The sequence below is a fragment of the Phytophthora ramorum genome, assembly GCF_020800215.1.
Source record: "Phytophthora ramorum isolate Pr-102 chromosome Unknown Phyram_PR-102_s0017, whole genome shotgun sequence".
NCBI classification, from domain to species: Eukaryota; Oomycota; class Peronosporomycetes; order Peronosporales; family Peronosporaceae; genus Phytophthora; species Phytophthora ramorum.
Window position 1 is genome coordinate 182042 of NW_027150663.1, and position 25472 is coordinate 207513.

Genomic DNA, 25472 nt, shown 5'->3' on the forward strand with positions numbered 1-25472 from the left:
GGTGCCAGCGCCGACGCAGCAGCGCAAGACACCTGTGAAGCTACAGGAGCAGAGGCAACGGCTGCGTGAGAAGAGCAGCAGCAGTGGTAGTCCGTCGACGGTGAACACCAGGAGCGCGGCAAAGACGACGGCGACGGCTGCGACGTTGAAGAAGGCAGCGGTCAAGCCCGTGGAGATGCCAGCGCATACGCTGCAGGATCGTATGCGGAAGTTTGAGATGGAGAGGAAACAGAAGGTCAAGTCGCTGCAGGAGAGGCAAAGGCTGCGCGAGAAGAGCAGCAGCTATAACAGTCCGTCGACGGTGAGCAGACCCACGACAACGAGCTCCAAGGCCTCAACAAAGACAACGGCGTCGCCTGCGACGTTGCGGGGGTTTGTGAAGGTGCCGGCGCAAACGCTGCAGCGCCCTGTCCGGAAGCAGGAGTTGACGAAGCCCAAGGAGACCAAGAGTGTTCCGTCAAAGGTGACGTCCAGGTGGGAGCAGTACAAGAACCAGCGGTCAGGGCCTTCGTCTGCGGCGACATCGTCCACGTCGTCGTCGCCGGAGACGTCTCCGCGATCGGCAGCTTAGTCGTCGTTGACGAAAGCTGTGCCTGGCATGCTGCGCTGCAGAAGATCATGTTTGTCGGCAAGTCGATGCTTAGCGTGGTGAATTGGTACGGTAAGGGGCACCCATCTCTGCCTCGAATCGTGGCCATTCCGCGCGACGCGGGACTCATTTCTCCCGCTGTTCCAAGCAACTCCGACATCAAGCGGCATCACACATGCAGTTTGGCGAGCAGAGACCCATTTCTCTCTGTCGTGGCTGATCTCTCGTGGAAGGTTCCTGGACGTGGAGTGCCGAGGCTTGGTAGGCCTTGCGTGACGTGCGCTAGCCGTCTCAGTTGATCGGGGCTCATTACCTCCGTTGAAGCTGCAGATGCTGGCGTGCTTCGCGTGAGGTGCGGGTGTGGTGTGCTTTCGAAGTGGTCGACGGGGACTCATTACTCCCTGTTGGCCGCTTTGATCGTCCACCCGCCTGCTCTTCTACCTTGCTGCGGTGCTCGCGTCCGATGCTTTCTACGTCTGATGTGCCTGGAGTTCGATCGCCGAATGGACACTGCTGCTTGATGAGGACAATCTCGATGCCAAGAGCAAGCGGCCCAGCTAGCTAGGAACAGCCTGAAGACAAGTTTGCAATTTACATGTATGCGATGAGTATGTATTCGCGATGACAAACGTAGTGGTAGTTATTTAATCCACTTGCTTCCCAAAAACTGTTGCCTTTGCTTGGATTCGGTTCTTGTCTGATTCAAGGCTGCGATAGCATCCAGGCTGCCTCGAACGGGCTCAAAACGCTGGTCAAGTTCACGCTGGATGACGGCCGCAGAGTGCCCCATGCGCGTCCAGACCCGCACCTGGCGGAAGTAGTCGTCGTAAATCTCCGCGGCGCACACAGGGTGAAACTTCTCGCCAGCATCTTCAGCCAGCTCGTCCAGGTGTTCAAGACCGAAGGGCTGGTTAATCAGTACGCAGCATCGTCGTGGATCAGATACACCGTCCCCAGACGTTAAAGTCGCATGAACAGCGTTGATGGTGGCGGCTGTTGTCGGGTAGTACAGTAATCGGGGGAGTTTTTCGGGTCTCTTACCCCTCCTTGCAGCAGGCGCTTCATCGCTCTTTGCCTGCCTTTTCTCCTTCTCCGTGCCCTTGGGAGCAACTTTGTCCTTTTCGTCGGTAGTGCTCGTGCCCTGGCTAGCTGCGGCATTTTCAGCACCACGTTGCCTTCCACTAAGCCACACGGTACCCGTCAACACAAGCTCTTGCTCTTCTAGCTCCTGCCGATGACGTCGGTCTTGCTCCTCCACTTCGGCCTTGGCTTTAGCCTCTGCGGCGATTTCAACTCGCTCGCGCTCCTCGAACTCAACAGCCTCTGCGGGGGTGAGCACAGAATAGCCATGGTGCTCCAGCAACAATCGAAGAGGGGTGAAGTTGTGAGGAGTGACGTCTAGTACCAGCGTTTTGCGGTCATCCACGAATCGTTCGCACCATCTCAGGACTTCCAGTAGCAGTGGTGCTTTGGAGTCAATAAGCACGTTGACCTCCTGCTTGAGTCGCATACGCTCACGTAGGCTGACGGGCGATTCCCCGCCGAGGTCGCATGGTTGGCGTGAGTCGCCCAGCAGCACACAGAGACTGCGAAATGGCCGTTGAAGTGCCAAAGCAGTCTGCCGCTCAACGAGTCGATAAGCTTGTGATGCATCCTCCACCGAGAGCTCTTCGTCCTTTGGCAGTGGTGCCTTGGGCATCATCCGCAGCTCGAACGCCCTATCTTTAAGCGTAGCATCGGCCTCAATACACAGGATGTACTTGCCAGTCGTTGTGCGCAGCAGAAACGACTCGTCGACATGTAGTCCTGTCCACGAGTGACGGAAGCCGTACTGGCCTTTGGGCACGCACCACACGCACGGCACTCGTCCGTTCAGCGACCACTGCGCTACCAAATGCCGATGCTGCGCCGGGTCCTCAAACACAGGCAAGATGTGCGCACCATAACGTACCATGGACACCTCCGTGACATCACTTCCTTTCCCTGCCAGTCGGATAATCCGTTCCTCAATACCCTGCAACGGAGGCTCACGCCCACTGTAGACGCTCTCCAGATACCCCAACGCCGCCGTCCCGCTCGCCCGGACAATATTCAGCAGCTGCGTCACCACCATGAATCCAGCCAGCATGGCTCGAGCTGTGAACACATTCATGATCCTGAGCTGCAGCGATGCATCTGCACTGGACGTCGCTGGATGAAACTCTCGCAGCAGTTGCGTGGCGTCCAGCCCCAGCGACTGCGCCACCAGCTCCGGCGCTCGCGTCTCCCAGATGCAACTGGCCAGGAAGTTGTGCGTCGCGTACTTGTACACGAAGAGCATCGAATCCGTCGTCGCGGGCAGCAGCGGGTCCAGCAGCAGATGTGCCTCGTATGCCGAGAGGCCCAGCACGCCACTGGAGCACACGCCCAGCAGCGCCAGTCGCGCAGGCTGCGCGATGCTCTGCACCGACACGCGCGCAATACGTCGCAGCACTTGCACTTCCCGCGACAAATTCACAGCGCGGCGGCCAATTACAGCGCTGCCAGGGAACTCCTGCTCGGGCTTCCACACGACGTCGCCCAGTCGCTGCTCGTTGCTGAGAGGTTTGGACTCGTCCGGCTTGCTGGGCGGCGGGAGCTGACTGGCCAGCGGCTTGAGGCGGCGGAGAGGGCTAAAGAGGTCCTGTATGTCGCGACTGCCGGGCCACACGCGCCGCAGCGACCGCAACATGCCACTCATCTGGTCGACGTTGAAGCGAGGATTTCGAGAACGACCACACCAAGTCCACACACATCTCGTTGTTCTCAAAAGATCGCACCGTCCAATCTTACGTTTCGAACACGAAACGGATCTATGGAAGAAACAGGGAAGTCGCACTTAACAGGCTCTATAATGTACTAGTGCGGGATCGTTTTCCGTGGCTGCAGCAACCGCCTCCCCAAAGAGAAATTCGCCCGCCAAGCCTCAAGTCGCTTTGCATCCGCCATGGCCCCCGCCGCCGAGGACGTGCTGGGCGAGCTCTACGCCTGGGACTCGGTGATCGAAGACGACGCCGCGCTGGCCGCCGACGACCCGCAGCGCGACGAGGACAAGACGGAGGACGCGTACGAGCAGATCATCCACACGGCCAGCGGCGACGCCAGCGACATCGTGCTGAGTCTGGCGGCACAGCTGCTGCACAAACACTTCTTCCGCTTCCCACACGTGCAGATCAACGTCGTGGACGTTCTGCTGCAGCTCTGCGGGCCAAAGCGCTCGCAGGCCGTGCGCATCCACACGCTGCGCGCGTTGCTGCAGATCGTCAAGACGCCGCCGGCCGCCGCCGCCGCCTCCACGCCCACGTCGGCCGCCTCCATCGCGCGCAAGAACACGCGCATGTGGCTGCAACGCATCGACGAGGCCGTGCAGCACATGCTGGACGCCGAGAAGTCGTCCGTCATCCTGCGCCAGGTCACGCCGCTGCGCCACGCCCTCGAGGAGCGACTGCAGCCGGAGCCGCAGCCCAAGAGTAGCGACAAGGAACAGACCAATCAGGCGTCGCCTGCCGAGCGTACCCGCAAGCAGCCGCGCGACGAGAAGGACGCGGAGGGCGACGACGCCTACGCGCCCGTCGAGAAGAAGGCCAAGCATGAGGACGACGCGAGGTTCCAGAGCACCAACAAGCCTCCCAGCGAGGGCTCGAACATCGTGAAGCTCACGCGCGAGCCCAGTAATGATGGCACCCCGCGTGGTAGCGGTACTGAGGAAAGCTGGAAGAAACCGCCGGCGCAGAACGGCAACGGCCGCCTGGTCGAGAACGCAGGCAAGCGCCGCAACGTCAACGCCTACTCCCCGCGGAACTGCCCGCCGTGTCCGTACCTTTTCCTGGGCAGCGTGCCCCGCCACACGCCGAGCGGAGAGATTGTGGACTTTTTGAGCCCTGTGTGGCCCGAGATTGACATCATGAGTGTGCAGATTAAGCAGCCGGACCACAACGCAACGGCGTACGCGTTCGTGAGCATGCCCACGGTGGAGCACGCTCGCGAGGCCATCCACTTTGTGGCGGCGAACAAGTTCCGTGGCCGAGATTTCTTGAACGCCAACTTCGCGCGCGGTCCACCTGTGGACACGCTGCTCTTTTTGGAACGCACCGCCGAGGATGTGAACATGGAGGACGAGGGAGCAGTCCGCGACTTTGACTTTTCCAAGCGTGACCCTGAAGTGTGGGACGTCTTGTGCATGCAGCTGGAGCGCTTTGGTCCGTTGTTGTTCGCTGAGAAGGGCTGTGTGCGCTTCCGCAGTGTGGATCATGCCAAGGCCGCTATCCGCAAGCAGCTCTTCACTGTGAAAGGATATGAGATTTTCCCCGTTTATGATACGAAGGAGCAGTTCGCGATTGATTCGACGCGCCGTGGAGCTAATGTGCACAGCAAGCAAGGATTCACTTTGAAGTCGGGACGCTTCGGTAAGATGTGTGCTGAGTGGCTTGAGCTTTTGCAACTATGCTATCGGCGTGACAATTTGTTGATGTTGACTTGGGATTTGTCGTGATTTTGTGGTGGATGCAGTTGGAGGAGATTCAGACTATCGCAGCAGCAAGAATCGCCGCTACAAGGAAGATGATGACCCCATGGATGGTGCGACTGGACGTCGTGAGCAAAACCGAATGGCGTCGCTGAAGTACGGTGGGCGTAGCGGTAGTGGGCGCAGTCGCAGCCCCCCTCGGAGTGACCGTGGGAGTGCTCGTGGACGGTCTCGCTCCCGCTCGCCTAAGCCCCACCATGGTGGTGGCCGTTATGACGTACCTATGAATGGACCTCCGAAGGAACGTCGTCTGGCTCATTCGCGCTCCAGATCACCTGTGATGCTGGCGAAGCAAGTGACCCACGAAGGTGTATATGGCACGCCGTCGGACAAGGAGAACCGGCGTGAATACCGCAGCAAATATGGCCACCGATCGCTGTCCCCAGTGGATGCTAGAGGTCACGACAGTCCTGTTCCCATTGAGGAAGTGCGCGGGCGACCCCGCGACCGTGATGGGCCTTGGATAAGACCGCACTCCAACGAGGGCTCGCGAGAGCGCCGTGGACCGCGAGAAGAAGTTCGACGTGGAAATTTCCATCGCAGCTCTCCGTCTCCATCCTCCTCGTCGAGGCGTAGCCGGAAAGATGACGGTGGGAATCAGCGCTCAAATGATTACCGACGTGGTGGTGGCCCAATTGAAGATAGTCGTCGGTCTTACCGACGTGAGGAACCTTTGGAGGAGGAGCGTGGTAGATTGCCTCCAGCGATTCTGTCTGGTGGCGTTCTGCAGGCACCGCGTAGTCCCAGCCGCAGCCCGCCACGGTTTGGAAAGTATTCGGCAGGCCCATCCAAAGGCGGACGCCGGTCTCGCTCACGATCGCCTCACCAAGATGAAAGAATGGGGACCGAGCGGTCTAGTGGCTATCGTGGACGTGATGACCGTTCAATCGGAAACCCGCTTGTTGAAGAGCGTCCTTCTTCCCAGTCTGAACGCCCCCGCTATGCGGATGAGCGCTCCATTGCCGAAGTTGCGCGCGATGAGCAACAAGACCGTCAACGCTTTTTCCACCAACAACAGCAGGGTCGTCGTGATTTTCATGATGCTGATTTAAGCCGCTACGGTTCTGGTCGCGGTGGCGGACGTGGTGGAGGCCGCGGTGGAGGCCGTGGTCGCGGTGATCGATCGCGTGAGTACCAGTCTTACGGGGGTGGTGGTCGAAGTGGACCGATGTACCGCCAAGAATTGCCGCCGCCCCAGCGCCGTTCGCCATCCCCGCTACCCCCGCCGGCTATTCACCGATCTCTTTCTCCACCACCGCAGGCTCGTCGGCGCTCGCCCTCTCCACTCCCGCCTCCGCAACAACAGCGAGAATCGTATGGCCGTGAACGTCGTGGCGATTTTGCACCAGCACCGCGAGGCCGCGATTCTGGATATTCGCCACCGGCATCGCCGTTGATGCAAAATTACGGACCTTCGGGTCACGAGTCCGGACCTGCCGGTCCATCTGACCGCCATGAGTTTGATACGGACGCTACTGACCGCGCAGGCCGTGAATCTAGCCGCCACGAGAGGCGCCACCACTCGCGCCGCGATCGAAGCCGGGATGACAAAGGCCACCGTAGTCACCGAGACCGTCGAGAGAAGCGTTCGTCTCGCCAGGAGAGATCGCTGACCCCGTCCCCTGTCCGTCGAGACCACGCTTCAGGATCGAGTGGCCGAAAGTCAAGTGGACCTTCGCCGCGTCGGTCTTTCAGCCGCCGCAATGACGGTGACAACCAGGCTGAGGAAGCTTCTGGAAAGGAAAAGCAGCCACGCCCCAACAACGAAGAGGAGTCAGAGGCGCAGCAGCAGAAGGAGAAGAAGAATGGAGGAGTGCGTTTGGTGCGCGACGAGCTGTTCGCGGGCATGGATGATTTGGCCGTGGACTATGAGGAAGACGATGACTAAGTCAGCGCAACTTGCACTGGTGCATTGTGAGGCAGCCGGAGGAGGCAGACATGACAGGGAAAGTTATGGCGTCGTTGGCTGTTGGATATGTATGCATTGATATGAATCGATCTGACCGATCAGACTTGTGTGAGCAAGTGATCTCTGCACGCAAGAGGAAGCGTGAATCATGACGTGCATTGAATTGCTGACACTCACTCACGAGAACGCTGGAAGAAACCTGCATTGTTTTTGTAATACGTGCGTATCTACCTTGGCTTTGATTTTTTCCGTGGCACTTCTTCTCCTTTTGAACCCATCGATGAACGTGATAAAGTACAGAAGCAAGTTGAAGCAGCAGCAAGCGTGTTGCAGGTGTAGCTTCCAGAGTGATTTCCAAGTGTTTGAGCAGAAGTTGAGTGCAATAGCACAACTAGCACGGCCTCGCTTCCTCGGACGTGAAACAGAATGAAAGTTTGATCGTTGTGAAACCATGTGACCTTTCCGCGACGGTTGGCTCGACGGCGACCTTCCGCTAACTCGTTGCCATTTTTGGTGTCTCCAAGCTGTGTGTGATACTGAGAAGTGCTGCAGGCATGCTTCATTCATAGAGGCTGCATTGCACAGCACCTCTCGTGATTGATGTCTGCCATCGTTGCAAGACCTGATCGCGGGTTGGCATTATTTATTATTTATGACCCCCTATTTATTGCCAACACGCTCTCACGGTTGGAGTCAACCATGCAACCATTCTGCCGCCAAGGTAGACAGACGTCTTGGCAGCATGCGTCTTGTCATCCTATTTCGTTTTCAATTTCTGTGGATACATTTGATCTTCCTGGCCATCTTCACTTCGACCAGGATGTTCCAGACTAAGGCAGGCGACGTACTGGTCATGAACGGGGGATCCACGTTCTCATCCCTGTTGTCGTTGCAATCCCTGCTGCTCACACCAATTTTGATGATCCGGTATGCTGACATGTACGCGCTCACGACTCGTCCAATGAGCGGGCTGGACGTGTGTTTGATGTTGTATCGAGCAAGGGTCACGTGCCACGTGCTTGTCCTAAATATGCGGACGAATCCTTAGTGGACGTGTAGTCGCCACAGCTTGATATCTTGTCTCCCGAGAAACGAATCATTTCTCGGAATGGGAGTTAACGCGCTCGCCTTACAACAGACGCTCAAGATGGAAAAGATAAGGTTGCAGCTTCGCTGGTATCCTGTCCAGCGTTCTCTGCAGCGATGAGCCAGTATCAACGCACATCTCAAGCCAATTGAAGCTGCCCACGATCCATCAACAATGACTTGAGCAGTGGTATTTCCCATGGCTCAAACGACACCTCATTTTGTCGGTTAACCCTTTCAACCTCCACCATATACTGACTGTACACTTTTGCTTCTCTTTGTATGATGCTTGTCAGACCTGCTCATGCGCTGGCACGTTAGTCGTAGAACTCGGCGGCGTGACGCGGAGCCTCGCTGTGCGTGAGCTCTTGTTGTGCCTGGCGCTCACCTGACACATCCATCATGTGCTGGTCGTCTTGCTCGCGGTCGCGTGAAGCGGCTTCCTTCTCCTCCTGAATACGCGCCGACGGTGGTGCGACCTGGAAGGGGACGCTAGGGACATGCTCGATCTGGCGGAGGTTCTCATGGATCGAGCGTTTAATCTCGTCGAGGTAGGCTGGCGTGTTGAGGTTTTCCATGTTGCTCACAGGCAAGTGCAGACGGTATTCAGGGCCGTAGTACTCGAAGTAGTCGTTGTAGGGCATGGCATCCGGGATGTCCACGCCCACCAGCAGAGAGGCCTCGTAGCACCAGGCGCGCGCCACATTTCGCAGCGTGTAGCCACCGCCGCCCACCACAAGCGTAGGAATGTTAAAGCTCTTGACGTAAGCCACGCAGTCTGCGTGGCCCTTAGCTGATAGGTTGAAGCTGCCGAGCCGGTCTCCAGAGAGCGAGTCCGTGCCGCACTGCAGCAACACTGCACCCGGAGCGAAGTGTTCCATGACCTTGGCGATGACACTGCGGAAAATGCCCGTAAAGCTCTCGTCGTCCATGCCATCACGGCAAGGGAAATTGACAGCATAGTGCTTGCCGTCTCCATGGCCGACATCCTTGATATCGCCCGTGCCAGGGAAGAACTCGCCGTACTTGTGGAACGAGCACGTCATGACGCGGTTAGTCGTGTAGAAGGCCTCTTCCACACCATCGCCGTGGTGGATATCAATGTCAATGTACAGGACGCGCTGGTGGGTCTTCAGTAGCTCTAGGATGCCGAGCACGCAGTCGTTCACGTAGCAGAAGCCGGACGCTTCCGAGCGCTTGCCGTGGTGTAGACCACCCGAGTAGTTGATGACGATGTCGGCCGAACCCGCGTTCAGTTTGGCAGCGCCGCCAATCGAAGCGGACGCGTAGAGCTGGCAGAACTCGAAGAGACCGTCAAAGACCGGGCAATCCTCGCCCACGTTAAAGCGCTGCAGCTGGCGCAGATACTCGTGCATGTTGTCGGGCGTCACGAGGCGCAGGAAGTGGATGTAGTCGTCCGAGTGGAAGCGCGTGAGCTCCGTCCAGTCCACGAGACGCGGACGCTGTCAATAGCATGACAACAATGGATACATTAGCCTCTCCACACAGTCAGCAGAGCCCTTACAGTGCAGACGTACGAAGACTTCCATGTGCTTGGTGAGTCCGTAGTTCGTGATGAGGTTGTGCGCCATCCGCACGCGATGAGGCTGCAATGCACAGAGAGACGCAGAGGTGAGTTCTCTGCTCTATCATAAACTGTTCGATGCAATGGGCGGCACCTTCATGGGGTGGTTCTGCCCGTAGTGGTAGTTGCCAATCTCCGCTGCAGAAAAAGACACAACGTTTAGACTGACAAACTGGCGCAATGGACGAAGGTACTGCACTGTACAGTCGTAGAAGTAGGCAACGCGGCGCTTGGAGGCGACGGTGCCGCCGCTCGTGAGCGCGACGGAGCTGCCGTTGGCACTGCTCATTGGGCTCCGATTCTCAGACTTTGGTGATGGGGAGGGGGCCGGAAAAGAGTGCTGCATTTTGGTGTGGCCCACGTAATCTAGTGAGCTGCACCACACTCGGCGGGAAACAGACGGTGACGCTTCCGTAGCCAACCAAAACTCGTCCTCGCACGTAAATACAGTCACTTATTTGTCTTAGCGCGCACAAGATCAATTTCAGACTATCCTCGTAGATTTGGATTTCTGAGCTTAAAGACATCTCTCTCACAGTACGGAGATCTCCACAGCCACTGGTACACAACGTCAGCCATTCTCAGAAAGAAGCGCCGCCAGTCACCCCCTTTGGTAGCATCATGTCGGACAAGCAAGTCGCCGAGCAAGACGCGGTCGTGGAGGTCGACAACGGCGACGGCCGCGGCTTCCAGCCCGTGGACGACGTAACGGACCAAGTGGCGCAGCTGTCGGTGAGCGACGCGCAGGCCGAGACGGCCGAGGAGGAGGACGAGCTGGCCAACCTGCCCAAGAACGTTTTGCTGCGTCTGGACGCCCTGCGCAAGCTGCAGGAGGCCCAGGCCGAGGTCGAGGAAGAGTTCGAGAAGGAGCGCAAGGCGCTGGAGCTCAAATACGAGAAGCTCTACCAGCCGTTCTACCACCAACGCGCCGAGATCGTCTCGGGCGCCAAGGAGGTGGACGCCGTCACGTCTGAGCCCCAGCAGGGTGAGTCGGAGGAGGACGTCAAGGGCGTGCCTGGCTTCTGGCTGCGCGCCTTCATGAACCACTCGCTGCTGGCGGACCTCGTTCAGGAGCGCGACCTTCCCGCCTTCGAGTTCCTCACGGACGTGCACTCTGTCAGCCACGCGGAGGACAACGGCTTCAAGCTCACGTTTGAGTTCGCTGAGAACCCCTTCTTCGCCAACAAGACGCTGACCAAAGAGTACGACATCGGTGACGCCTCTGACATGGGCGAGGCCGTGCTGCGCAACGTGACGGGCACCGCCATCGAGTGGAAGGAGAGCCAGAACCTGTGCGAAGTGACCAAGAAGGTCAAGCAGCGCGCCAAGGGCGGCAAGGGCGAGACCCGCGTCGTCAGCCGCACGGAGCCGTGCGAGAGCTTCTTCCAGTTCTTCACCCCCGTGGAGATGCCGTCGGAGGAGGACGACGAGGATGTGAGTGGCGTTGATTGAGCTTTGATTGAGACCAGGTGTCTAACTTGCTACATTGTTTGTGCCAATACAGAGCGAGATGATCATGCGCCAGCTGAGCGGCGACTTCGAGATCGGCTTCACGATCCACGAGACCATCATCCCGCAGGCCCTGCTGTGGTTCACGGGCGAGGCCGTGGAGGACGACTCGGAATACGATCCGGAGGACGACGAGGACTACGAGGAATCGGACGAGGAGTCGCTCTCGGGCGAAGAGGCCCCCAAGCCTCGCCGGGGCAAGAAGAAGTTCCCCGCTCTCGAGGGCGGCGCCAACTCGACGGAGAAGCCGCCCGAGTGCAAGAACCAGTAAGTTACTGCATCGTCAGCTCCGTTCAGTGTATCGTTTTGAGAGATTTGAGCCGCCACTCCCGCGGCCCTCGCGCCGATAGAGTCGACGCGCTAGTTCAGAGACGAGAACAAATTCTATATTAACAGCCCGTTGAGCAACAGCGTAGCACTTGGCGTCAATACGTAGCCATCTCTTACCGTCTCAACAAGACACGGCTGCAATCAAAACCACTTCTTCCTGCGATACGCTGTGCATTTCCAGCATATCTCGGTGGTCGCGCCGTTCCAGGCGAGTTTCCAGGGCCTTGATCTTGAACTTGATTTTGACCCATGCCACGTCATACGACCTCTCAAACGTCATGCGTGGGTGCAGTTCCTGTCTCCGTCTCATACCAAAACGCGCCTCATCGGTCCAGCAGCTCCAGCCTCGCTCGTGTACCATGTCGGACGCCTTCTCCTGCCGCGGGCCGACGGACCTGGGCATCTTCGACTTCTTCCGCAGCCGCACCATGTCCTTCGGCCACCGCGAGTCTCGTAGCGCCTCCCACTCGTCCTCCAGAGCCTCCACCACGCAGCCCAAGGCGGCAACCAACCGCTCGCTCGCGCCGTCCGCGTCGATGCCGCCGCCTGCGCCGTCCACCCTGACCCATGCAGCCCCCACCAGCGCCCCGCCGCGTCTGCCGGAATCGCTGGACTCGATGGCCACCACGTCCTCGGCCGAGTCGCTCAACAACAACGACCACCTGAGCGATGACGACGACGACAGCGACTCGGACGACGGCATGGGCTCCAGCGCCTCCTCCAGCAGCAGCGTGGGCAGTGCCATCACCAAGTACGAGGTCGTACGCGAGCTGGGACGAGGCGCCACGGCCGTCGTGCAGCTCGGCAGACTGCGCGGCGGAGACGATCTGGTGGCGCTGAAAGTGTTCAAGACGTCGCTGCTCAAGAAGATGCGCGAGGTGAAGCGGGTGGGCCGACGCATGGTTGTGTCCACAGCGCTGGACAAGGTGCAGGTGGAGATCGCCATCATGAAGAAGCTGCACCACCCAAACCTGCTGAATCTGCTCGAGGTGTTCGACGATGATTCCGAGACGCTCGTGCTCATGCTTGAGTACGCGCCGTCGGGGCAGGTGATGCAGTGGCATCCCGAGGAGAAGGTCTACAAGCGGACAAAGGGCACGAGCGAGCTCAACTGCTTTCGGGAGGAGGAACTACGCCCTTTTGTGCGTCAACTGCTGCTCGGACTTGAGTACCTCCACGAGAACAACATTTGCCACCGAGACCTCAAGCCTGAGAACATTTTGGTGGGTCTAGACGGCACGTACAAGATCGCGGACTTTGGTGTCGCGCACTTCTTTGAGGATGACAGCAAGGAGACCAAGGCCAAGGCGGTCGGCGAGACAAGTCCTGCGGATACCAAGCCACATAGGAAGGGGTACGTCTCTACAACAGCCGGAACGTACGCGTTCATGGGTCCGGAGACGCTCAAGGGCGGTGAGTACAGCGCATATGCAGCGGACATTTGGGCGCTAGGCGTCACGATCCACGCGTTGGCCTTCGGCACGATCCCGTTCTACGACCCCGATGTGGTGACCCTCTTCGAGATGATCGAGAAGAACCCGATCGAGCTTGAAGGTGCCGACAACAACAACGGCCCGTCTGAGGGCCTGATCCAGCTGGTATATGGTCTGCTGGAGAAGGACCCCGAGAAGCGCTGGTCGCTGCAGAAGTGCAAGGAGCACTCGTGGGTGTTGGAGGGTCTGGCCGATCAGGAGAAGCAGGAGTACGTCGAGACGAGCTACGAGGCTGTGTCAGTCGGGCCGGAGGACTTGGCGTGCGCCGTGACTCGTGTGAGTTCGTTGAGCGTCCTGCTGCGAGTAAAGTTAGGTGCCAACAAGTGGAAGCGCAAGGCGATGCGGACACTGGAGGACCGACGGAAATCTCTCCAGGACGGAGGAAGCAGCTTCGGCGAGTCGCCGTCGTCTCGCTTTTCGGGCGTAAGTATCCCAGAGTCGAGCGAGTCCGAGACCAAGCAGCCGACCGCCACCACAGAGCTCACAAGCAACCAGCTCGAGATTTAAGAGGAGCAGGACGTGAGCAAGACGAATGTAGCATTTGCATGTTGACTGAATTCACCTAATTGGGCCCTACAACTGACCAACCACTGTGCTCTCTCGTACTTAGTCCGCGTCTTACATTTCCTAAGTCACTCCAAACTTCTGAGTTCACTTTCCAAATAGTGTCGACCATGCAGCGCTACAGTCTCCCGCAGTCGTCGTACCAGGCGTCCGGCGCCTTGTTCAGCCGCAGCGACAGGCTCCAAGATGCGCCCAGCCGCTTCCGAGGCGGCATGGACGCGGTGCCGCTGCTACCGGGTGACTCGTACGGCGCCTACGCGTCCGCGACTCAGACGCGTCACCAGCACCGCCAGCATCATCGAGCGAGCAGCAGCAGTGGCAGCAGCCTCCCGGTAGTCGCGGCAGCCGCAGACATGGACGAGGAGGAGCAGTATGCGCTGCAGCTGCTGGCATACCGAGCCATCTACGTGCTGCAGGGCGTGTTCATGGGCATGTTAGGCCCGTCACTCGTCTTCTTCTCGGAGCTGGCGACCCAGCAGTCGGGACTCGTGGCGCCCGTGTGCGGCTTCGGCCCCATCTTCGCGGCCCACGGAGGCGCCGCTCTCGTCATGAGCTTCATGAGTGACTTTGTGCTCACGTACTTTACAGAGAAGCAGTTCATGAAGCAGCTTATTGTGGTGCTGCTGCTGTGCAGTGGCGCCTGGTACGCGTGTCTCACACCGGTGGCTGCAGCTACGGGCAATGTTGGTGTTGGGGTATATTTCATCGCCAAAGGATTCTGGACGGCGCTGCTGAATATCACGTACGTGTTGGTACTAGGAACTGTAAATTGGACGCAGTGGGGGACTGATAGTTTATGCTGTTGCTGTTGCTTACAGACTGAACCGGTGCTCGTTGTGGATTGCTGGAGAGAAGGACCAACGCAGACGCAGCATCATCACGTCCATGAACACCAACTACGGTCTGGGCTGCGTGCTGGGGGCCATTGTGGCGCTGGTACTGACGAAGTTGGACATCGACCTGGGCTATGCTTTCTTCGGGTTGGCCATTACGACCATCTTCCCGGCCGTCCTGGTGGCTGTGCTGCCCAGTCCGCACAGCTACTACGGGCGCGACGAGCACCAGACGCTACTATCTTTTGAGGACCCCACGCGGCGTGTCCCGACCGTGCCAAGTCCCATTGTCGGCGGCGTCTTCTTGCACGCCAAACACATCAGTGGCTCGAAAAACTGCAACCCGGACACGTACGACTCGAAGAACAACTTCATTATCCTCCTGGTGACCATCTTCTCCACCGTGCTTTTCGGTATCCAGCTCGGCCTCGCTGCCTTCCTGTACGACTACATTGGCACCGTGCTCACTGAGGGTGCCAAGCTAGCAGCCGCCGAGTCATCAAGTTCTGGAAGTGCTGAGAGCAGAAGCAACGACAACAACCAGGCGGTGTGGCAGTGCGCGATCATGGTGCTGTTTTGGGGGTCTTTGACGGTGTCGTACGTGGTCCTCCCGAGGTTCTTGTTCCACGACATGAACCTCTACTCCATCGTGGTCTGTGCGGTGGTGTGCGGGGCTAGTTCGTTCGGCCTGCTGTTCGGTGCCGAGGCTGGGCTTATCACCTTCATGGTGTGTCTTTTCCTGTTTTCTTCGGCATTGGCACCACTGTTCACCCTGAGCATCCACTGCTTGACACGCGTGATCAATGAGCAGCTTATCCGGCGTGTGTCATCGCTCATTGTGTTCGGCTGTGGTATGGGTGAGGTATTCATTCCAGTGCTCATGGGCTTCTTCATGAGTGGCCAGAGCGGCCAGGCCAATGGAGCTGTAGCTGTGAGCTACATCACCTTCATCCTCGCCCTCACGGTCGTGGGGGTTAGCGGTATGCTGCTTTGGATGGTCAAAGCAAGGTTGAAGGAACTGCCAGAGCCCGTAGATGAGCTTGAGGGCAACAGCGCCATGGTTCGTATGCGCGGGACAAGAAAGCAGAACCACTATTGATGTCAAGAAATATAGACACAACAATTGCGCCTTGGACATCAGCATTATGCACACAGGCGAAGGCTATTCGTGGCCGCGCACTGACACAGCAGGATCAGAGCACAAGGAGCGATTGCAAGCAAGTGCATACTGCTTCTTGCGAGCTATTAGCGTCACGAACACTGACAGAGCAGGATCAGAGCACACGGAGCGATTGCAAGCAAGTGAATAGTGCTTCGTGCAGCTATTAGCGTCACGAACACTGACACAGCAGGATCAGAGCACAAGGAGCGATTGCAAGCAAGTGAATAGTGCTTCGTGCAGCTATTAGCGTCACGAATTTCTAGCCTGAGAAACGCCAGTAAAAAGCACACGGTCGTTTATGCGCGCAACTTCAACTTGCCTTTTTGTAAAAGTATTGGCGTTCATTGACCCGCGCGGCATGGGACGCAACTGAAGCCCTGGATTCTTCTCTCGACTGCTAACTGCACTCAAGTGCAGTTTTACCTCTTGACCGGGTCGTCTCGTGATGACAGAGGTGAGGACAGGCCGACGTTGCGGTGCTTAGGTTGCGATGCCTCGGGCTTCGCTCGGATGAGATGCCTCGCGCTACGTAGCGTTTGCTGTCCTTCGCACGAAATAAGATCGCAACTCGTGCGTGGCAGTGCTGGGAGTCCGCTGGATGTTACTGGCTTTGACCGAAAGAAGGCGGCGGCGGTCTCCTTGTATCTCGAGCCCGCAAGCCCAAAGCGGACGGCATAAGAACCGAGGCGCTCTTGACAGCACTCATCACTGAGGTCAAGGTAGCGTGCAAGAAATACGGCCTTGCCGGCATCAACCGCTATAATGCCGATTGAACCAGAGAACCTATATCGATGCTCGCCAAAATAGTAGCAAGTAGCAAGCACGCACTCTGTGCGAAAAAACCGCGGCCCAACGTCTCTATCGCACCGCACGACTGCTCACCGGGGCTGCAATCTTCTTGCAGGGCTTTCCCACTGTCAGTCGTCATGTCAGCTCACTCCGCTTCTCGTCGCCCCCGAACAAAGTCATTCACAGTCTTCAACGGTCGACGTTCTCTTTAACATGCCCGTTATCCATGATCGATACCGCGTCATCCGCGAGCTCAGTTCCACGCTCTACGGATACGTCTTCGCCTGCGAGGACATGCGCGGCAGTGGCGGTCTCGCACCTTCATTCGCCACCACAGCCCCCGCAGTTATCAAACAGGTCTCGCTCGAGCGCGTGGCCAGCTTCATGCAAGATCACTCGAACGAAGGACACACACCCGACAACCCCATCGTCGAAAAGGAGGTCGGCGACATCATCCGAGCTGCTGGGGGACACCCCAACCTCGTCTCCTACACAGACTCGTTCGTCGAGAAGCAGACGCTCTACCTCGTCATGGAACACTGCGCCGACGGTGACCTGTACGACTACCTGAGCAGGCGCAAACAGCGCACCATGTCGTGCATGAACGCGCTGAGCGTGCTGTCCCAAGTGGCGGCGGGTCTGGCGTTCCTGCACCGACACGGCATCGCGCACCGAGACATCTCGCTCGAGAACATCATGCTACACCACGGCCGCTGCAAGCTGGGCGACTTCGGTCTGGCGACGCGCGCTCGGCGTGGCGGCGGCCGTCACGTGGGCAAGAAGTACTACATGGCTCCGGAGATCGTGGCGGGCGGTCTGTACGACCCGAAGGCGGCGGACGTGTGGTCGCTCGGCATCGTACTGTTCATCATGTTGACGGGTTCCCCATTGGTGTCGTTCGCGTCCACGTCGGTGAAGTCTTTCCGATCGCTGAAACAGGCGGGCATTGCCGCTGTGCTGGAGGCGTGGGGTATTGCGCCATCGTTGACTGCCAACGCTGTTCAACTGCTGTCGGGTATGCTAGAGATCGATCCCCGGAAGCGCCTCACAATCGAGCAGGTGCTAACGCATGATGCCCTGAAGGAATGGTGATAAGCTTAGACTGTTGGTGTGGTGGTAGTGTCAATTTTTATTTTGTTGAAAAATGCAACATCTCTTTCCTGTTCAAGAAGTTTGCTAAGTAAAGATCAATACGCAAGTGTGTGGCCTGCGGCAACACCACTTCAAGGATAGTTTCGCAAGCTTTGTGCACAACCGGATGAAAGCAACCCTCGTTGAAGCCACCGGGAAGGGAAGACCTTCCTAATGGACTCGGCCGAGTTTTATTATGAACAACGCCAGCACTGTGCGTTTCGCCTTGCTCGCCCACAGCACATAACGTATTATAGCGCTGCATATGCGATGACGTTCGAACGCTACAGAAGACAGCACCGAATCCAGATGGGGGACAGGCGCTCGCGCCAGGTGCGCCGCAATATGGCAAGCATAGCGAAATACAAAAAGGCACGACGCAACTCGCAATCGTTTAGGCATGCCCGCGATTACAGGAATCATTTAGGTTGGCAGAGGTCGTTATCGGGCGCCAGTACATGCTCCGAGCAGCTTCGCGTGGCTCCGACGGCCCCGTTCTCTATGGCCGGTTTTGCGAAACGCTGCCATCACATCTCCGGCCCTCCCAAGCATCACTTGCCCACCGCGGCGTCGCACGCAGCCCGCTATCCCAAGTACCATGCGGCCGAAGGTGAAGCGAGAGTTTCTTTCGCTGTCGCCATGTAGGACGAAGGGTGTCGCGTAAATGAATCTCTAGCATCGGACGCTAAGCTCTCCGGCCCCAGTGGAGGAGCCAGTGCGCGCGCCGTTGACCAGACAGCATATCCAGGCTAATGCTGCACGATCCCATTTTCCACAATCCGCGATGCAACCCAAAAACACACTGGAAGGCAGCAATTTTGTTGCACTGGTTCAGTCACCGACGATTGCCATTTCACTTTTCGCGACCTCAGAGGATAACCCTCTCGCCATTCGAGCGCCATGCCCGTTATCCATGATCGATACCGAGTCATCCGCGAGCTCAGTTCCACGCTCTACGGATACGTCTTCGCCTGCGAGGACATGCGCGGCAGTGGCGGTCTCGCACCTCCATCCGCCACCACAGCCCCCGCAGTCATCAAGCAGGTCTCGCTCGAGCGCATGACCAGCTTCATGCAAGACCACCCGAGCGAAGGACACACACCCGACAACCCCATCGTCGAAAAGGAGGTCGGCGACATCATCCGAGCTGCTGGGGGACACCCCAACCTCGTCTCCTACACAGACTCGTTCGTCGAGAAGCAGACGTTCTACCTCGTCATGGAACACTGCGCGGACGGTGACCTGTACGACTACCTGAGCAGGCGCAAACAGCGCACCATGTCGTGCATGAACGCGCTGAGCGTGCTGTCCCAAGTGGCGGCGGGTCTGTCGTTCCTGCACCGACACGGCATCGCGCACCGAGACATCTCGCTCGAGAACATCATGCTGCACCACGGCCGCTGCAAGCTGGGCGACTTCGGTCTGGCGACGCGCGCTCGGCGTGGCGGCGGCCGTCACGTGGGCAAGAAGTACTACATGGCTCCGGAGATCGTGGCGGGCGGTCTGTACGACCCGAAGGCGGCGGACGTGTGGTCGCTCGGCATCGTACTGTTCATCATGCTGACGGGTTCCCCATTGGTGTCGTTCGCGTCCACGTCGGTGAAGTCTTTCCGATCGCTGAAGCAGGCGGGCATTGCCGCTGTGCTGGAGGCCTGGGGCGTGGCGGGGTCCATGCCTGGAAGCGCTCGGCAACTCGTGTCAGGTATGCTAGAGATCGACCCGAGCAAGCGTCTGACCATTGAGCAGGTGCTGGAGCACGACGCATTCAGCGAGTGCTTGGGGTAACAAAACCTTGTCAGTTGAAGTGAATGGTGACTCTCGCGACGGAACGAGAGCAGAAGAACGTTAGTATGAACTCGAGCGAAGCGTTGGATGTAAAGTTGTAAGATACACGAATCGCTCCACCCACTGCGTTCTTTGTGAAAACCTTCACCGGTGGTGAGCAAGCGGGCACCGAGGCCCCTTTCCATTTTCATATTGCGAGGGTGCGGTGTGCGTGGCCTTTGCCGCTTTGACGGTGGTTTCCTTCGGCCTTTGCTCGGCTGGCTTGGCCCAAAACTAAAGTTTCGGGCACCACCACCAAGCTGCACCTACCGGCCGCGATGTGCCGCGTTGCCGCCACAATCGCACCGCTGGGCATTTTCTTCGGGCCGTCGACGGCCACGTTGGCGGATTTTCAGTCCCTGGCGCCAGTTGCGCTGCCACTGTGTTCCAGCTACGTCACGTCCAAGACCGATTTGGTGAAGACGTCCGATGCGCGGCCGAAGCTCAATGCCCAGCGAAGCGGTCTGCAGTTTGTGCCTAGTGCCGGCGGGACGGCGTCACTTTCCAGGACGAGGAGTTTACCCGAGTGGTGAAGAGCCGAGTAGCTCAGCTCGTGCGCGCGACCTCGGCCCCGGACGCATCAAGCAACAACGTCCTCCTGGCCAGGAAAGCGCTCAAGTACCGGAGGATCGCGCACCTCATCCAACCAGGCGAGGCAGCACATTGAGACCCTCAGATTCTCACACTCCCATCAGCCTATTACAGATAAGGTTTCTGAGATAACCAAACGTACACTAAGCTTAGCAAGGTAACGACGTTTGTTTTGTACGTGTGTACGTTCTTGCCTCGCTATCCTCGCAAACGACGTGGAAGGCAATGTAATAACTAGCGTCCTCGTGCACGGGGTGAATACGACGATTCTGGGAAGGAAGAGCGCTTCCTGGCACAACCATGGCATGACACGTGTTCCCGATGACATTATTAAGGGGAAGCCAAGCAGCTACGACAAGATGAAGTCGAGCTTCATCGCTTGCGACGAAGTCCGAGGCGGCTCCTCCTCCTCCTCCACCACGACACATGCCGACGACGGGTCCTCTCTGGACTCGGATTCCTCCTCCGAGTCCGACAAAATCTGAACCGGTTCCATGCTCTCCACCTCCGGCTCGGGCTCCTCACCAAGCACATGTCCTTTGATAAACGCGTGGCCAAGTATCCGCTCGCAGTCTCTCAGGTTTCCTAATATCTCCATTAGGGCCCCCACGAAGTCCGGCGCCATCTCGTACGCCTCCAGCCTTCCGTGCGCGTTGAAGTGCATCTGGGCCCTGTAGCGCACGTGCAGTTGTCGGCCGATGAGCTTCTGAATGAGGTCCTCCTCTCCTACCGCATGAGGGTACACGTTCTCAATGGTGCGTCGCGAATAGCGCAGGTGCAGTGTGCCGTGCACGACGACACTCGAGCTGGTGTCGGCGGGGATCAGCTCCGCCGACTCGCGCGTGAGCTTGACGGACGAGTGAAACATTGAGTAGCGCTCCCAAATGCTCAGAATCAAGTCCGGCGCGGGATTGCCGCCGAACAGCGTGTGCGGCTCCACCAGAGCGTTGAGAAAGTCCTTTTGCTTGTGCGACGACAGCTCTGTGGGCGGGGCGCCGGGGACGTGTAGCCCCATGCGAAACTGGTCGAAATATTCCATGACAAACTTCATGGGCGAGGAGCCGGCGGCCGAGCTGGGCGTCGCGAGCACCTTCTGCGTGTGCAGGTCCCGCAGCGCTTGCAGTCGCAGCACCTGCTGCCGCAGCACTTGGTTGTCCGCGAGCAGCGCGATCTGCCTCTCCTGTTGGCGATGGCGGAACTTGACGCCACGCTCGCTGCTGCTCATGGGTTTGGTCTTGCCCTTAGCCTTGCCTCGACGGCTCTGGGTCGACGGTGCGTTCCCATGGCCGAGAGGCGGCGGTGAGGCTGTTGAAGCGACGAGCGTGTCCAGGTCGAAGACGCTTCCTCGCGGCAGGATCGGCACGAAGCCCGGGGAGGAGGCGAACGCCATGACGAGACGGGATCCAGTGCGGAAATGCAGCGGGCTGTGAGGTCGGCGAGGAGTCCAGAGAGAGGCAAGGCAACCCCGTCGCGTCCTTGCGCCGCGGCTGCTGAAACTCAACAACGTAACGCGATGATGAACGGAAGAAGCTGGCTCGCCATTGGCCCAGCGAGTGAGACGGCGTTGCTCAGTCTCACCTTGCCGCAGCTCCACGGTTGTACTATAATACGTGTAGTACTCGAACTATATTAGCAACGCGCCTTCATACCTCGCGTTGCCAGCTCGATGCGTGCCCTGGCATGAGACCGAGGGTTGGAGGCGCATTCGCACGACTAGCCGTCCCCATTCGACGACGATCGCGACGTGGAAATGATCATCAGATCTTCTGCTGGCACCGGCAAGCAAGACCAGACGCGCGAAGAACCCCATCAAAGCCCGTGAGCTGTATGAATTCAGCTAAGTTGAAGTCGGTAGTAATATTACAAATCACCGATTGCATTATACAGCATTTGACGTAATAGTTCCACAAACACTTGCATATTGGCACGTTTGCCGCACGTACAATTGTTTGCGCCGCATTTTCGGAATCGCGAACGCCTCCGCTTGCGACGATGATCCGGCGCCGCTCGGCGAGCAAACCTGTGGCCGCTGCTCTCCAGCACTCGCCTGCGTCGAAGCGCTCCGTGTCGTACTCGATGGCGTTCCCTTTGCCCGTGGCCGGGACGCCCCCGGCCGCCAAGCGGAGACCGCTACAGACGCAGCATCTGGGTCTCGCCGCCGTCGACGCCGGCTACTGCTGCCACGAGCCGACACAGCTGCATCTGAACGTTGAGTGGCGTCTGGACCGACACGTAGTCGGCGGTGTGCTGGAGAACGCCACGGGCCAGTTGCTCTTCGAGGTGCGCGAGAAACCGCTGTCGCTGCACCGGCAGCGCTCGCTGCTGGACGTGACGGAGGTGCCCGTGGCGACCATCCGCATGAGCGCCTTCCGGCGTCGCAAGGCGACGTACTCGGCCTATCCACGCGCCGAGAGCTCCAAGAAGCCGCTCTTCAAGTTCTCCATGGCGCGCAGCAAGCTAGAGATGGAGTTCACCGACATTATGACGGGCCAGTGCTGCAGACTCGGCTCGGACGGCCAGCAAGGAGACCTCGAGATTTGGCTCCAGCGTGGCGCAGGGACCAAGCAGGCAGTAGCTCACGTGTATAGTTCCCCCGCGGGAACACCGTTGGGCTACTCGCTGGACGTCGCGGAAGGCGTAGACGTCGTGATGGTTATCCTCGTGTGTATCGCCGCCCACGACAGCGAGCCCGATGGCACGTGGCGCAGCCCCAACATGATGTACCAATCTATTTAGCTGCTCGTAGGCTACGAGTCATAGCAGATACAGTACCTAGTGATGCGTTCAATGTTGTTGACTCAGATACCAAGGTATCACACATAGGTGGGTACATTTTTTGGATATCTTGAACAAAGTATACGAGTGTCTCTGCCAGCAATGTCAGTGGTAAGCCAGTCGTCTTTCCCGCACCAAGCGGCTAGTCGGCTCACTCCTGCGTTCACCAAGCTTCGCGCACTCGCCCGCCGCTCGCCTCACACTCAGCCATGGACATGCACGAAGTGGCCTCCAAAGTGCAGACGCTCGTGGCGCTGCGCCACTTCGTCGCCGCGTTCGACGCCGGCCAAGTGGCCTCCAAGCCCACGCAGCTGCGGGTCCGAGCCGACTCAGTGGTGAACACGGCCACCCGCGAGACGCTCTTCCTCGTGCAGCAGAAACAGTACTCGCTGCACCGCCAGCGGACGCTGCTGGACGCGCGCAATGAGCTGCCGGTGGCCACGCTGCGGCTTAGCATGTTCAACCGCACGCCCACCTATTCGGCGTACCCGCGCACGGAGCACGAGGAGACGCCCTGCGCCTTCAAGTTCACGGCCGACGACACCACAGTGCGCTCCGAGTTCACGGATCTCGTGGGCGGCCAGCACTGCACCATCGGCTGCGACCCGCCCGCTGACGGCAGCGACTCGCTCGCTTTCTGGCTCGTGCGCGGCTCGGGGGACTCGGCCGACGTGCAGCAGACCATCGCCCGGCTCACCTACACGCACAAGAGCCCCAAGACCAAGGAGGAGCAGAGCGTCCTGCTGGACGTGGCCCCCGGCGTTGACTGCATGATGATGATCCTCATCTGCATCGGCCTGCTGGACGAAGGATTCGAGGACGAGCACACGCACCCGCAGTAGAATGCTTTTAGGAAATGTACTTGCAGACCTTGTTAGGTTAGGAATGAACAGCGCTCGACCGAGGCCATTCAATGCTCGGGCCTCCCGTAGCGAACGAAATATATCTTCCGTATACTTGAGACTGCCATGCCCGCGACCCGATCGCAAAGATAATTTGCTACTGCCGCTGATTGCTTCGACGCCACCAGCCTGTGCTGGAGAGTTGGTGCCATAGGCTCGGCCTCGATAATTTGAGCTAAATTTTTCGGTTTGGGGCCGAGACACATGGACGTCCGACTCTGTTCGCAGCGGCTCGAATGAAAGTGCACTGTCCAAGCAGCTATGGGGTCTTCTTGTCGAGAAGTTCTTGATATATCAGCGAATTACTGTTGCAAACTTGGTTTAGTTTCTAAAGTAAAACCACTGTTTTCCTGCGATCAAAACATACTTTAGGAACCGACTGCACCGGTCAGCTGGATGTCACACACTTCCTTCATGTACAATACGGGCAAATTACCAACGTTGCCTGCATGTTGTGTCCTGTGGTGTACTGGGTACAGCAACGAGAGCTTGCACTTTGTGACAAGCCCTGACCAAGTGCAGCAAACCATTTTGCCGCGGGACAACCAAAATCCAGGCGTCCGAACGGCAAGTTGTGAAGCCAAACTCGTACAAGTTGACGAAGCGTGCGACTCATCGAGGCGTCCACGGAGGGCAACGTTCGCTTGAAGCAGCCGTCCTGCGACTAGCGAGACTAGCGAGCACCGATTTGCCGTTGAGGTTGGCAGTCTATGCACTCGAAATTTGCCAAACATTCGGACATCGAGATAAGCTTCGGAGCTGAAGGCTGCAGTAGAGAGAAGTGCTTCCCACCCTTCACTGCACCGGCGTCTGATAAAGCTGGCTCCGGACTGAGCTCATTGGTCGCCGCTTCTCGTCCTGCCTTCGTGAAATGCATGTCCCCGCCACCAAAGTGCTTCAATCAGATTCTTGTCTCCGCTGCGCAGGTGACTATCCGGCAGACCTCGTCGCTTTGGCGAGACAAAGAGTACATGTACCCGAAAACCCGCAATAAGGCCTGATCCTGGCTAGGATAGTGCAAAGCCCCAGCTGAATTCCCCCGACATTTGCAATCCGGCTGTCTTGCCATTAGCCACGTCCAACAACAACCGCTTGGTCCTGGACAGCCGACAGACTTGGCGAGTCAAACCATTCTTCAATTTGCCTTTAATCCTGCGACAGTCAAACTCTACAATGGGCTGTGCATCGTCCTCCGCCATCCCGAAGCTGCCGGAAGCGCAGCAGCTAGCACCCGTCGAGGCGGAATTGTGCGCGAAGGCCATCACGACGCTGCGTCTGCGCGACCGCTTCTGGGATTCCCCAAGCGACGAGGATTTTGTCGTCTGCGATGCCGAATGGGGCCAGGATCTCTTCCGGATGCAGGGCACGGCGTCCGCCATGAAAACTCTGCGTGACCCGCACCGAAGACCGCTCGTGCACATGAAGCGCGAGCTCATGGCCCCCGTGCCCACCTACAACGTGTTCGACGCCAAGGCTTCGGCAGCCAAACTCTTCTCCATCAAGGCGCTGCCCGAGCTCAACGTGGAATTCACGAGCCCGACCACGGGCGAAAAGTGCCGCATCGGCCTCACCGGAAGCTGGGCCAAGCGCCAAGCGTCCATCTGGATGGAGCAGGGCCGCAAGGGCTCGCGCACGACCATCGGCCGAGTCTTCCGTCCGTCGGGAAGTCGCAGCTCCGTCGCCACCGCGCGCAGTTCTTCGCTGTCCAGCAGTCAGCCCGACGACGAATACTTCCTCGCCATTATGGGGGGCGTCGACATGGCGCTCATGGTGCTCATCTGCATCGCGCTGGAGCAGGCCCACAGCGAGAAGTGGTAGGCCGGGAGTCGATAGCAGACTCCCAGTGCCTCATTAGTT

General features: G+C 58.5%; 11 protein-coding genes across 11 annotated transcripts; 8 read left to right on the forward strand and 3 right to left on the reverse strand.

The window, feature by feature from the left end:
• Positions 1-1229: 1229 nt before the first annotated feature.
• On the reverse strand, positions 1230-3308 carry KRP23_13190 (uncharacterized protein; the record flags this gene model as incomplete). Its single annotated transcript, XM_067883870.1, has 1 exon — positions 1230-3308. One exon carries the CDS (start codon positions 3306-3308, stop codon positions 1230-1232), a length of 2079 nt encoding a protein of 692 aa, XP_067738509.1.
• Positions 3309-3554: 246 nt separating this feature from the next.
• Positions 3555-7020, forward strand: KRP23_13191 (uncharacterized protein; the record flags this gene model as incomplete). Its single annotated transcript, XM_067883871.1, has 2 exons — positions 3555-5013; positions 5117-7020. The coding sequence occupies 2 exons, from the start codon at positions 3555-3557 to the stop codon at positions 7018-7020; spliced, it is 3363 nt and encodes a 1120-aa protein (XP_067738510.1).
• Positions 7021-8444: 1424 nt separating this feature from the next.
• KRP23_13192 (Histone deacetylase 1) lies at positions 8445-10001 on the reverse strand (the record flags this gene model as incomplete). The annotated part of the gene is made up of 4 exons (XM_067883872.1): positions 8445-9590; positions 9666-9734; positions 9807-9850; positions 9917-10001. 4 exons carry the CDS (start codon positions 9999-10001, stop codon positions 8445-8447), a joined length of 1344 nt encoding a protein of 447 aa, XP_067738511.1.
• Positions 10002-10333: 332 nt separating this feature from the next.
• KRP23_13193 (Nucleosome assembly protein 1;2) lies at positions 10334-11492 on the forward strand (the record flags this gene model as incomplete). The annotated part of the gene is made up of 2 exons (XM_067883873.1): positions 10334-11146; positions 11217-11492. 2 exons carry the CDS (start codon positions 10334-10336, stop codon positions 11490-11492), a joined length of 1089 nt encoding a protein of 362 aa, XP_067738512.1.
• Positions 11493-11910: 418 nt separating this feature from the next.
• Positions 11911-13551, forward strand: KRP23_13194 (Calcium/calmodulin-dependent protein kinase kinase; the record flags this gene model as incomplete). The annotated part of the gene is made up of 1 exon (XM_067883874.1): positions 11911-13551. One exon carries the CDS (start codon positions 11911-11913, stop codon positions 13549-13551), a length of 1641 nt encoding a protein of 546 aa, XP_067738513.1.
• A 167-nt stretch (positions 13552-13718) lies between these two features.
• Positions 13719-15540, forward strand: KRP23_13195 (uncharacterized protein; the record flags this gene model as incomplete). The annotated part of the gene is made up of 2 exons (XM_067883875.1): positions 13719-14350; positions 14427-15540. 2 exons carry the CDS (start codon positions 13719-13721, stop codon positions 15538-15540), a joined length of 1746 nt encoding a protein of 581 aa, XP_067738514.1.
• A 2883-nt stretch (positions 15541-18423) lies between these two features.
• Positions 18424-19880, forward strand: KRP23_13196 (uncharacterized protein; the record flags this gene model as incomplete). Its single annotated transcript, XM_067883877.1, has 2 exons — positions 18424-18767; positions 19739-19880. The coding sequence occupies 2 exons, from the start codon at positions 18424-18426 to the stop codon at positions 19878-19880; spliced, it is 486 nt and encodes a 161-aa protein (XP_067738515.1).
• A 407-nt stretch (positions 19881-20287) lies between these two features.
• KRP23_13197 (uncharacterized protein) lies at positions 20288-21328 on the reverse strand (the record flags this gene model as incomplete). Its single annotated transcript, XM_067883878.1, has 1 exon — positions 20288-21328. The coding sequence occupies one exon, from the start codon at positions 21326-21328 to the stop codon at positions 20288-20290; it is 1041 nt and encodes a 346-aa protein (XP_067738516.1).
• Positions 21329-21930: 602 nt separating this feature from the next.
• KRP23_13198 (uncharacterized protein) lies at positions 21931-22674 on the forward strand (the record flags this gene model as incomplete). Its single annotated transcript, XM_067883879.1, has 1 exon — positions 21931-22674. One exon carries the CDS (start codon positions 21931-21933, stop codon positions 22672-22674), a length of 744 nt encoding a protein of 247 aa, XP_067738517.1.
• Positions 22675-22922: 248 nt separating this feature from the next.
• Positions 22923-23555, forward strand: KRP23_13199 (uncharacterized protein; the record flags this gene model as incomplete). Its single annotated transcript, XM_067883880.1, has 1 exon — positions 22923-23555. One exon carries the CDS (start codon positions 22923-22925, stop codon positions 23553-23555), a length of 633 nt encoding a protein of 210 aa, XP_067738518.1.
• Positions 23556-24788: 1233 nt separating this feature from the next.
• On the forward strand, positions 24789-25433 carry KRP23_13200 (uncharacterized protein; the record flags this gene model as incomplete). Its single annotated transcript, XM_067883881.1, has 1 exon — positions 24789-25433. The coding sequence occupies one exon, from the start codon at positions 24789-24791 to the stop codon at positions 25431-25433; it is 645 nt and encodes a 214-aa protein (XP_067738519.1).
• Between the last annotated feature and the right edge of the window lie 39 nt (positions 25434-25472).